Raw genomic sequence first — 12,139 nt, forward strand, 5'->3', positions numbered from 1 at the left:
CTAGTTCCAGTTCTCTTTCTTGAAAGCAAGTTCCACAGCATCATTCACATCCTGCACTATGTAAGATGCCTCCACCAGGCTGGGGTCAAAGCAGAAGTCCCGATGGCCGTGGAACACTGTCTCCGTCATGCACTCCTCTGTTTTACTGGGAACATCTGCATTGTGGCGGTAGACCCCAGTGCAGACCAGAATCGACTCGCAACTCTCCACTGAACTGTTGCAGTCCTTCCTCAGCTCGAGGTGATCTGCAGTTTGGGGACTGGCTTCCTGCGGGCTCCTCTTCAGTCCAGCCTGGGCCTGGTTCTGGTGAGCTGACTTGAGGTAGTTGTTGTAGAGGTTTGCCCCATAGATATCAGACATAGGGTTATCCCTGAATAAGGTCACAATGTGAAACAGAAATGAGAAACTAGCCCATGCATCAATTTCTGGCTCTGGCAGACTGGGATTAAGCAGCACTGAAGGAAGAAGGAGCACAAGGTATTTGCCAACATCAAGAGTACCACCCAGGCTGGGCCAGTGAGTCTACCTACTGGTGTGGCCTGTTCAGCTGTGAACACCACACATTTCACAAACATCTTTCAAAGCGGAAAAGACACATCCAAAGCACCCATAGCAGTTTCAGCTATTACTGTAATGTATTCCCTATGATCCCAAAGTGTTTGGCCTAACTGGGCTAATGGTACTACATCTAGGTCTCTTAAATTTTTCTTTAATCCAGTCATGCTACATGCACTCTGCATCCTGCAGTGAACAGCTTTGCTAGGCTGACAGGGCCCTTCAAATTATTAAAAATGTAGGGTGCAAAAAGCTAGTAAGCCTCTGTTCCAGGATGTGAGGCTCCAGAGACACCATGGGGATTTTGGTATTAATTTTAGAAATATCCCTTAAAAAAAAAAAACACCCAACACTTAAGAGAAGTCAGTATGCAACTCCCTGAGGAAACTAGCAGGAAAAACAGTCTCTTACCCAACTGCATAGAGGCGTCGGATGGGAGACTTCCAGCCCCGTTTCTCTGCCTGCTGTTTTATCAAGTATTCGGCATAGCGGTAGGTGACTGTGCTGGGTTTGCCAATCAAGGCCTCGTACTTCAGTTCCCGGCCTGTCACTTTCTTGTAGATGTTCTCCAAACAGAGAAGGAAAGTCCCATGGCCAAACCTGCTCCAGAAAGGAGGTCATCAGTATCCCCAGTCACATCACTTACGTAGCAAACACTCCTCAGTGAGGAGGACCCTCTGCTGTAGCCAGGCTATCGCCTAGTGTGGACACAGTACCACGCACACCTCCACAGGCAGTGGTCTGGCTTTTGCTTCTTGAAAGTTTTAGTCTCTGTTTCTCATGCAGTTTTCATATCTCTGCTGCTAATTATGTCATACAGTCAAACTCTAAAACAGTCAAATGCTAAAAATAATGTAATAAGAAATTATCATCTGCAGGAAAGACGTATGAAATAGGGTAAAAAAAAATACCACACATGCTTTTCACCTGGGAATCTTGGCTTCAGCCATCCACAGGAGATCCATGTTGCAGGCAAGGACAGGCAGATGGGGGTATGGTATATCTTGCAGCTCTGCCCCAGGGTTCCCATCACTCAAGAGTACATCAATAATAAGTTGTAGGCTTGTCTCCCACCTCACTGGCTCACCAAACAGAATCACCCCTGCAAGATTTCAAGAGATGCTCGGAAACTCACAGCATCCAAGTATAGGACCCACTACCAAAAGCCACCCACTAGCAAAAACACTCCTCTGGTTGGGATGCCCTGGCTAATACAGCTACCGCTGGAACATGGCTGGTACCAGGGCTCCAGTCTGCACATCATGCACTACCTGTCCCAGATATTGGAGCATGGCACAGAGAAAAGTTGGCTTTGCTCTTATTAAGCTTGTGCTTCACACTGCATGAGGGCAGTGAAGCTGTGTTGTGACTGTATCCTCTGAATAAGCTGCCTGTGGACACCAATGAGCCAAAAGCACATCATTAGCTCCCAGACCAGCTGGCTTACCTTGCTGTTATTTCTGCTTAGTGTTCATATTTAAACAAAGGCTATTGCTTACCTTCTATAGTGGGGAAGCCAGTGGCTGGAAGAGGCTGCCAGAAAAAAACAAAGGCTGGGTTAGTAATGCAAAACTGAATGTTGTCTCCAAAACAAAACTAAAAACGCTTCCTTTGAACCTGCCAAGGCACTCCCATAAAGAGGCAGCATAAGGCCACCTGGAATCTCAAAGGAAGATTTCCCCCACTCCCCATCACAGATTGGATTTCACAGATCTTGCGTTCCTGTCTCAGAGGTGGAGATGTCAACCAAACCATCTTACCACTCACTGCGAGGAACAGCAACAGAAGACAGACATGGCATGAGGAAGTGGAGGGGAAAGTCCCTGCCCTTCCTGCAGGAGCCAATGATAGAAAGAGCAGAGACCCGCTGGCTGATCAGTACTAGTTCCAGGCTCTCGCTAAAGAAAGTCATTAGCAACCAGCTGCTCTGTGCCTTTGCAGCTTCTCCACCCCACACTATACACTGTAAGCACCACCACACTGCACCACCCATTCTACTGATGCATCAGGAAATTACCATCTCCTTTGGCCTCCGGCTCTGATCTACCATGTCTAACAGGGGATATGCCTTCCTCAGTGCCTCTATGGTGACCACATGCTTGAACCCCAGGCTATTTCAGACCATCAAGGAAAGTTGTGGAGACTGTTGGTTTTTTTTAAGTTACTTGCAAAAGCATCTACAGGATTAAGGAATAAAAGTCCTAGTAACAGAGCAGTTATTTAACCTGGTAATGCATAACCTCATGGTTTTCAGTCAAATTATATGTTCTGCTTCAACCTACAGGTAGCCCTAAAGGTTACAGAAAAAAACAGACTGGGGTGATTTCACTTGTGATCAGCAATCCCTGTAATTAGGCAAAGAGCAAATGCCACTCCAAGACAGAACAGATGTGCTTTGAGAGACTGTGCTTTGGTGCAGCGCAGAGGGCTGGTCAGGCTTCTGGGCTAGAAGCAGAAGCTGCGAAGCTCTGGTCAGTTCAGCTGGTGAAAAGAAAATGGTCTGTGCTGATAAAACTATGGAAGTGAAGGATGAGTTGTATCTGTTCACAGAACACCTTGCCCATAACTCACTCTACTGGCCTTGGGAAAACAGAGAGGCCAAGGTTTTCTACCAAATGAAGTTAAATGTTAAGTACATGGTGTGACTCTGTGTACAGGCTGAGATGTCACAAACCCTGCAGGCCGTTCTTATCTCCTTGCAGATATAGGATATGTCAGACCTCAGCCAGGCAACCTGCAAGTGGGATTGTCATTTAGACCATGTCCCTGTACTGGGACACTTTGACTCTAATGATATTTGAGTTCCTTCAATTCAGCTGTCAGATTCCTGTGGAAAACCTTAGCTGTGGGAGAGTCAGGAGTGATCTCTAACGCACTTTGCCATGAAAGAATGGGAGGAGCACAATTTTATCTCAAAAGTGAGAAAGGTGCAAAGCTGATGGGAGTCCTCATGGTGACATCCCACCAACAGGAACAGCAATCACAGGACAGCTAATTAGCGCGAGAAGCCAAACACAGAACAAGGACAGCCAGGAGGTGACCAAGATGGAGATCAACAGTTAGTGCCTCCATTTCAGCCTCACCATGAGGGTGTCTCCCCATAAGATGAGACCAGTAACCTTTTTATCTGCTTGCGCTTCCGCAAGCTGATGGAGCGAGTGCCTGGGGTAGGGGCTGGGCAGAAGCAGCAGCGTTTAGCTGGGAAGCTGCAGCAGGGCATGCAGGGTGCCGCGAGGGAGGCACAGCAAAGGATACTTCTGGGCGTTCTCCTCCACGGGCCCCTGCCCAGCCACCAGCATGCACTTGTGGTGGAACTGGCTGAAGAGCCTCAGGGGGCTGTGGGACAGGATCACCTGCTCCGGAGACACCTGCGGGAGGGAGGAGAGGCTGATGGGGGGGATCCGTGGGGAAGATTTCCCAACTTTCTCCCTGCGGTCCGGTCGCATCCCTTCCCCACGCTGCCACCCGCCTCCCTCTGTCCCCCCAGAACGAGGCTGGGCCGGTCACACAGTAGCGCGGTCACCCCCAGCCCTTCACCCCTCCTGGGGACGTCGCGCTGGGTGCGCTCCCTCCTCCTCCTCCTCCTCCTCCCGGTGCTCCCCTCCAAAGCGGGACGCCTGAACGGGGGAGCCGTGATGAAGCCGCTTCCGGGCGGCGTGGGCTCCGTCTGGCCCCGCCGGAGGAGCCGCCTCGTCCCTCCTCGCCCCACCGCCATTACCTGCAGCCCCAGCGCCTGGGACAGTTCGCGGGCCTTGGCCGACCTCAGGCAGTTGCCGGCGTTGGTCAGGAAGACGACGGGCACCCGGAGCCGCCCGCTCCTGTCCGCCAGCGTCCGGAAGGCCTGGCGGGCGGCGGGCACCGCCTGGCTGCCCCGCACCAGCACCCCGTCGACATCGAAGAGGAACCCGAAGGCCGGCGGCTGCAGAGGCGAGCGGAGAGGACGGTCACCCACCGCCGGGAGCCCTTTCCTCCCTCCACGGCCGCGGCCCCGGCCCTCGCCGCCCTTCCCGGCCCGCGGCAAGTACGCGAGCGGTGGGCCCGGCCCCCACCCCGCGCCACCGCTCACCCGGCTCCCGGCGCAGCCCCCGCGGGCGGGCGGCCCCCGCGGCGCCGCGGCGCGCAGTAGCCCCCGCCCGGCCCGCAGGCAGCCGCGCAGCGCCATGCCACGCCGCTCCCGCCCGGCCCGGCCCCGTGGCCGGCGGCGGGGCACGCCGGGGCTCGTAGTTCCCGGACTACAGCTCCCAGCGAGGCGCGGGGCCCGGCGGGGCGGGACGCAGCGGGCTACCTGCCTTCACTCCGAGGTGGTGGGGCAGGTGCTGCCCGCGGTCCCCGGGAAGGGCGCTGCCGGCTGCGGGGGTGGAGTGTCCGGTCTGCTTCGGAGCCAAGGGTTACAGGTTTTGGCAAGAGCTGAGCGAGAGACTGGGGGCGGCGAGTGGTTGCAAAAGCAGGTGTCGGAAACAGCCCTGAGGCTGGCGGGGCTTCACCCGGGAGAGGAAAAGGGAGTGGGCCGGGGAATCGGGTACGAACTGCCCTGCCGTGGGAGAGGCCTGCAAAATCACGAAGGCAGCGAGATGAGGGCAGGAACGGAGTGAGAGGCTTAGACCCTTCCAACTCAATTATACTAGACATGATGGGGGTTTATTAAGTCGTTCCCAAAATCACAGAACAGGGCACACAAACCCATTGCCGCTCCAGTGACAGGAGGCTCTCGGTTTTGTGAGTGAATCTGCTTCAGTGCCACACAGTCCATTCCTGGCGGTGTCTCCCAGGATACAGCCTGGTTTCCACCTAAGGTGGTTACAACTTGCCCTGCTCGCAAGTGCGCATGCAGAGTATCTTCACTGCAGCTTCTTACCTCCGCGAACTGCTGCCCTGCCTTTGCTCAGTCTTTTCTACACAAATCCAAGTCTTCTGGTCTTTCTCCTACAGATCATAAAGTTTTCTAGAACTCCGGTCATTTTTCTTGCTCTCTGGTCCCAGTGGCTCCCTCTTTCCTGCAGCCTGGGACAGAGATCTCGACACCGAGTTCAGCTGCAGACCTTCCAGACCTGAGGAGAGCAAAAGGTTCACTTCACATCCATGGAGATGAAACAATGTTTATTTGCTTTCTGGCTAGGCTTAAGATCTCCTGACTCCTGTGACACAGCAGGTTTAACACGTATGACTTTAGGCATCAATTACACAAACAGTGTAATTGTTTGTTTTTATGCTTCCATTGCCATGAACACCAGCGTTAATTCGTTTTTGACCCACTTTAGCACCCAGAGCCCTTTCTGCAGAGCTATTAAAGCACTGGCAACACAGGGTTACACATTTGTGCAGATGGTTATTCCTCCTTAAGAGCTTTTGTGTTAACTGAATTACCTACCATTTGTTTTACGTAATTGTCTCAACTTGCTAGGATCATTTTTATTTCTCAGAAGTGTTCACAGCTCCTCCTGCTCTGGCAAATTTTATGCTGGTCTTGGAGGCATGACTGACAGTATTTAGTTCCTGCAGAACCAGGCTTCAAACCTTCCTCCACTAGCACAAGGGAGCTGGCTACAGGTCCTTTGAAGTATGTCTTCTCAGCTACTTCTACACCCACTTACTAACTAGGGACAGCCAACCCGAAGACCTCATTTCCCTTGGCTACCAATGAAAAATACAGTCAGAGAGAGAGGCAAAGGCTTTCTAAAGCTGATGACAAGCACAAGAACCTAGTCTCAAGCTTTTCTCAGCTACCCACTAAGGCAGCTGCTGCTGGCAGAGAACAAAAAATTATTTATTTACTGTGATTTATGCTTAAGCATTGGCTAGTCTGGATGTATGACCTTTTAACGATACAACCGCTTGCCAGTTAAATGGCTTGTTTGGCTACTGGCCTCAAGTTGCCAAAGTCAGGCTGACCAGACTTTAAGTTTTGGGCCCCTCACTACAAGAAGGATGCTGAGTTGATGGAGTGTGTCCAGAGAAGGGCAACGAAGCTGGTGAGGGGTCTGGAGCACAAGTCTTATGGGGAGCGGCTGAGGGAACTGGGGTTGTTCAGTCTGGAGAAGAGGAGGCTGAGGGGAGACCTTATCGCTCTCTGCAACTACCTGAAAGGGGGTTGTGGCAAGGTGGATGTTCGTCTCTTCTCCCAAGTAACCAGGGATAGGATGAGAGGAAATGGCCTCAAGTTGTGCCAGGGGAGGTTTAGACTGGATGTTAGGAAAAATTTCTTTACTGAGGGAGTTGTCAAGCTTTGGAACAGGCTGCCCAGGGGGGTGGTGGAGTCGCCATCACTTGAAGTGTTCAAGAAACATGCGGACATGACACTTCAGGACATGGTTTAGTGGGCATGGTGGTGTTGGGTTGATGGCTGGACTTGATGTTCTTAAAGGTCTTTTCCAACCTTAATGATTCTGTGATTCTGTGAACTGGATCGCTGCGGCCTGTCAGTTCCTCCTTTTGAACTAAAAGGATACTTTTGTTCTTTTCCTGTCCCCAAGACTTGAGAAATAGCTGTGAGAGACAGCTCCCCCGCTCCCTGTGGTAGAATTTAATTGCTAAAACGTGTAGCGCATCTAAATGTCCTTGGGGTTGGGGAATGGGTTTTGTTTGTTCGTTCCCCCGCCGTTACAGCCAAAGCTCTAGCTTTGATGGCTGCTTTCCCTCCCCTCCGCCCGGCGCAGGGCACCTGATGGGGGGGGGTTTTACCTCATTTTGTCCGCGCCGCTCAGGGGCGCGCGGCGCCCGCCAGTCCGCGCGGGGGTGCGCGGGCGCTGCGCGCGGCGGCGCGTCCCGCGGGGGCCGGCAGGGGTCTCCGCTGCTCCACGGCGCCGGCGCCCACGCGGGCGGGGCGGGGCTGGCGTGAAGGGACGGTGGGCGGAGCCGCTCACCTGCAGCTGCGCCCCACACACGCCCCAAACATACCCCCCTGCTGTAAGGCTCGCCGCCGCCCGGCGGGTGGCAGGGTTCCTGGCAGGGGAAGGGGTGCGGAGGGTGCCGGCAGCCCCTTGCTGGAGGGAGGAGGGTGTTTGTTCTGCCCCAAAGCGAACTTTGGAGGAGCGGGGCGATGAAGAGGCTGTTTCTCATCTTCCCCCTTCCCTCGCCCCGGGTGAGGTGCCGTGCCCGTTTAACACCGTTTTGGGCACTTGGCAGCGTTTCCCCCCTGTGGATCAGCCGTAGCAGAAGGTGTAGGTGCGGTTTGGGCTGCCACAGCACAGGGAGGGATGGTGGATGTAGGGCCTGGGGTCGGCGGGGGATGTTGTGCCCACCGTGCCCCTGACACAGGAGGTTACTTGTGTGGTGGAGGCCAGGTTGGTGGAGAGGGCCATGTTCCCGGCCGGGATATCCACTGTTGAAGCGGTGCTCCCAAAGCGCGTGTGTGCCCCAGCAAGCGTTCCCAGCAGGCTGACAGAGCTGCCTTATTTATTTTTACAAGGAAGATTGTCCAACAGGCTGAAGCGCTTATTTTTAAACCAACATGGAGGGACTTTGCCAGTGGTCGGGGGCAGACTGAGCCTGGCACGCACAGCAGGAACTGACAGCGGCATGGCTGCCAAGCACTGCACCCTGCAATGCCTGCTTTGGCTGCTGAACACCCATCCTCCCAGCAGCAGCAGGCAGGCTTTAGCCCACCGTCCCTGTGCTAAACGCCCGGTCAGGAAACTTTTGCTTCAGGAGTTGAGGCTTTCTCTGTGACTCTGCTACGAGCTTTTCGTTTTGCATGTTACACACGGATGTGCCTTACGATTTCTTCTGCAGGCGCATCTGCCAACAGCCATATCCCCTAATGCCCCCAGAGATGGTCTGTCTGCTCTTCTCACACCAGCCCACAGGAGACTCCCTCTTCTTCTCCTGTCTACATGGTGCTTAGATGTTTCCCCCACCCCCTTCCATAGCTGTCTTTAAAGACAAGCAAAAAAGGCAGTTGCCCACAGCCTTCTCCCGTGGGTTCCTATGTAAACTTTGCAGCTCTGTTTTCCCTGGGCTCGTAGCCCTGTCATCACTCCCCCCCGCCCCTTCCTGACCTTCTAACATCCCCCTGGAAAGCAGCCGTACCTTCTTACTGCAGAGGCTCTAATGGCCTGAACCAGCCCTCCCCCTCTCGGTTTCTCTCTTTCTCCGCTGCAGCCTGCTCACGGAATGATGGACAAGCTAAAGGTTGGGAAAATACAGTAAAATGCCTTTCTTATCCTGTAATGACCAAGGGGGAGGACACAGCCTGATAAAAATGACAAGCCAGAAGAATTGAGAGCCAGACCCTTCACCTGCCTGTCCCTCAGTGAACAGAAAGCACTTGATAGACCTGCCAGGATTGCAACTTCTGCAAGCCTGGAAAGAAAGGAATAAAGTACTGAGCCAATTAAAGCTACAAGTTTCTGGCCAAAGAAATGTCCTTCTGCTACCTGTGAAGAGACTAATTCAGAGAGTTATAGCAGAAAAACCTGAAGCAGGCTGAGCACTGGGGAGCTGGTGGAAAACACCTCTGTGGCCCTGTGTTTTATGGCCAGAGGGCTTTGCTTAGCATCTGGCATCTGTGTAGTCCCACTGCAGTGATGGAGGCTCACATGATGTATAGATCCAGCTGCTCGCTTGGGCCTATCTCTATTTTCAACCAGCTACTTTACTCCTCTGTTTTTATTGGCATTATTTTTGAAAGCAACCACTAGTGCTGGATCAGCCATTTCCCGCCGATGAGTGACCAGGAGGCAAACATTTCATTTGCTAAAGTGCCCCAAAGGCGATCTGAGCTGCTGTGCAACAAAACACCAATAGACCTGTGAGATGGTGTGCTGCGAACAAAGCCCTGTCTGCCTCTCATTTAAACAAATCGAACCTGAAGAGGCCACAGGGAGAGACCAATGGGGGAGATACAGGCATAAGACTTGGCGTATTCCTATGGCCACTTGAAGTAAGCGGCACAGCAACTTCCATGGAATTTTCTGCTCTTCTTCCTTGCTCCTGAGTCTGGATGGAGACCCAAGTGGGGGCTCTTTTTTCCCCTTTAGGACTGTCCTACTCTGCCTCCCACCACCCTTGCAGCTCCCTCCAGCCCTGCTTGTCCAAATACCTCCTTCACCTCAGATTTTCAAATTCTTTAGCTGGCCCTTTCTTCCCATGGCCACCACCAGTACTTCTGGCAAAGAGCCTTAAGCAGTACCGTGTAGTTACCTGGTGCTCCTCAAGGCACTTGCCAGCGTTGAAGAGAACGGGCATGGGCTTTTCATTTATGTAGCATTTACCCTTCTCCTTGTTTCCCTCTTTTAAAATCACGCCAAAAGCAGGTAAAATGACCTTCAGTAGTTCCTTTTACTTCCCCATGCTGTAACCACCACAGAGATGGTACAAAACTGTAATAGGAAGAGAGGTAGCACCACAAAAATCACGTCCGTTGGGTGGTCTCTGTATGAAAACACAGCCCAGAGCTGGATGCAGCTACCGTGTGGTTTGGGGAGGGGGGGGTAGAAGACCTGTGTTCTGTCTCTGCCAGGTGGCTTGGGCTTGACTCTGATCCAGTCAAGGATGATCCAGCATGTTAGCCCCCTGGATCAAATTGCCCTTTGCAGCATGCTGTGAAGACATTTCAGACTCCCCGATAACTATACTCCAGGCTGAGTGATGTGAAACATCCCCCTCCACTGCACGTTCCAGATAAAAACCTCACATCAAATACAGGTATCCCCAGTTCTTTTTAACAGGAAAAAAAAAAGGAGCACAAACCCCACAATTAAAACGGGTTTAAAAATTCAAATATATACTATGTCCTGAAAGAGACAGGCAAGAAAGCATTATATGCAATGCATTTGCCAACAAATGTGAGCAGGGAGCCAAGGTTCTGAGGGTGGGGGAATGGACTGGCAGCAAAATCCTTGCAATGCTACTGCGAATGCTGTCAGCTGAATCTCAGTGGAGTCCCATAGCCAAACTTACCTGAAGCTTTGGGGATATCTGAGTGGATTGGTCTTTCTTAATGGCTGTAGTCCAGCCTAAATCCCTCCTTTTGTGCACATCTAGAGTTAGAGAAGTGGGAATGCAGTCTGGGTTTGTCAACTCACACCTTTCTCCAAAATAAGGCACACTCTAAGGAAGAGTTGATCCCCAGCAGTAAAGCAGGCTGACCCTCCTCCTGTCTGGTCTAAAAATGGTTAAAGCCCATCTACTGCCAGAAGACCCCTGGGAAGACCTATTCACCACATATGGCAATGCCCATTTAAGGAGGGATCCAGGGAAGGCTACGGCACTGGAGTGAGGCGTCTCCGTGCAGATCAGGTTCGCATTTAAACATATGTGATCAGAGCAGGAAAGTTTCTGCTATCTGACCAACCCTAAGATGGATGTCTTCAGCAGAAGTGGAGTCACTAGGCTAGTCACAAATGCAAACATTGCCCTGTAGGGTCAAGTTTCACCTTTCTGAGTGCTTCATCTGAAGATCACCTCAAACCTGTAAAATTTTAACCCCACAGTAATTTCTGTGCTGTAATCCCAAGCAGCACCACTCGCTGGTGACTCCAGACACTGGGTCACATCATGTCACAGTTCCTGATACAAAGTAGGTAAATGGCCAAGTACACAACAGGCTTTTCCTAGGAAGGCGAGAATCAAACTGGACACAACAGGTAAACTGGTCCCAGCAAGTGTTTGGCAAACAGAAGATCTAGCCCTGCTGCTAGCCCTGCAGGTAATGATGAGGGAGAACTACAGGTAACCAAAAGGCCATCAGTGGTTCAAGCTCTCAAGAGACCATGTGCAGGGAGAGCTGGAACCTTTCCACTCTGACAGAAAAGGAAGGGACATGGGTCAAACTCAGCTCCTCCCACATTGGCTTTGTAATTATTAGCTCCACCTCAGCAGCAAAAAGGCTCACTTAAGGGAGAATCAACTCATGGCAAATAAAAGATCTTCCTCCATCTGCACATAGCAAAGCTGAAAGATCAGGGGGCTCAGAGGGACTGGGCTTTTCATCACTGGTTAGCAGTCATTCCAGCCGTTTGCGGCAGTTTTCCTCAGCAGCATTACAAATAAGGCATTTCCCAAGTCAGCATTTATAATCTGACCGTGACCAAAGCCTACCCTGGGGACTTTACACTGAGCTCTGTATGCAACACCCATGGAAGAGGAGGAAAAGTAAGAGCTTCTCTTACTCTAGCTCCTCCTCCAGTATAAAGCTCATCCCAGGACCAAACCTGCATCAAGGCCTAGGACAGGCCAGCCTGCAAAGAGCAGCTGCTGGCGCTTCAGAGGAAGATGTGGGGTGTGTGGGCAGAGAGAGCTGGAGTGGAGGCAGCTGTAGCTGAAAAGGGCTAGGGTGTGAGACACTCAACCTCCCCTCGGTCAGCGAGGTGTGTGATTGGGTTCTGGCTTCTTCCTTTCTGTGGTTTGTGTTGTTGGCTTCTGCAATGTGGAGTGGGTTTATTTGCCTTTTTTGTTGTGGGGTTTGTAGTGTGGAGGTTGTTTTCTTTTTTTCTAGGGATAAACTAGAGATGAACTTGTAGCCTGTGAAAAGTGGGCAATTTAACATGGGATGCACAGGCTGTGCAGCTTGATCCACTTCTGTAGTAAGTATATTTGCCTCCTGCTAAGGTGTTTTAACCAAGGTCAGTGGAAATAAACACTATGG

The 12,139-nt window shown here is 52.0% G+C and overlaps 1 protein-coding gene across 1 annotated transcript; it reads right to left on the minus strand.

The window, feature by feature from the left end:
• Positions 1-4,717, minus strand: HDHD5 (haloacid dehalogenase like hydrolase domain containing 5; the record flags this gene model as incomplete). Its single annotated transcript, XM_081998188.1, has 8 exons — positions 1-370; positions 967-1,155; positions 1,483-1,657; positions 2,055-2,088; positions 2,573-2,666; positions 3,811-3,923; positions 4,274-4,474; positions 4,622-4,717. 8 exons carry the CDS (start codon positions 4,715-4,717, stop codon positions 1-3), a joined length of 1,272 nt encoding a protein of 423 aa, XP_081854314.1.
• Between the last annotated feature and the right edge of the window lie 7,422 nt (positions 4,718-12,139).

This window comes from Phaethon aethereus (assembly GCF_964289735.1).
Source record: "Phaethon aethereus genome assembly, chromosome: 1".
In the NCBI taxonomy this organism is placed as follows: Eukaryota; Metazoa; Chordata; class Aves; order Phaethontiformes; family Phaethontidae; genus Phaethon; species Phaethon aethereus.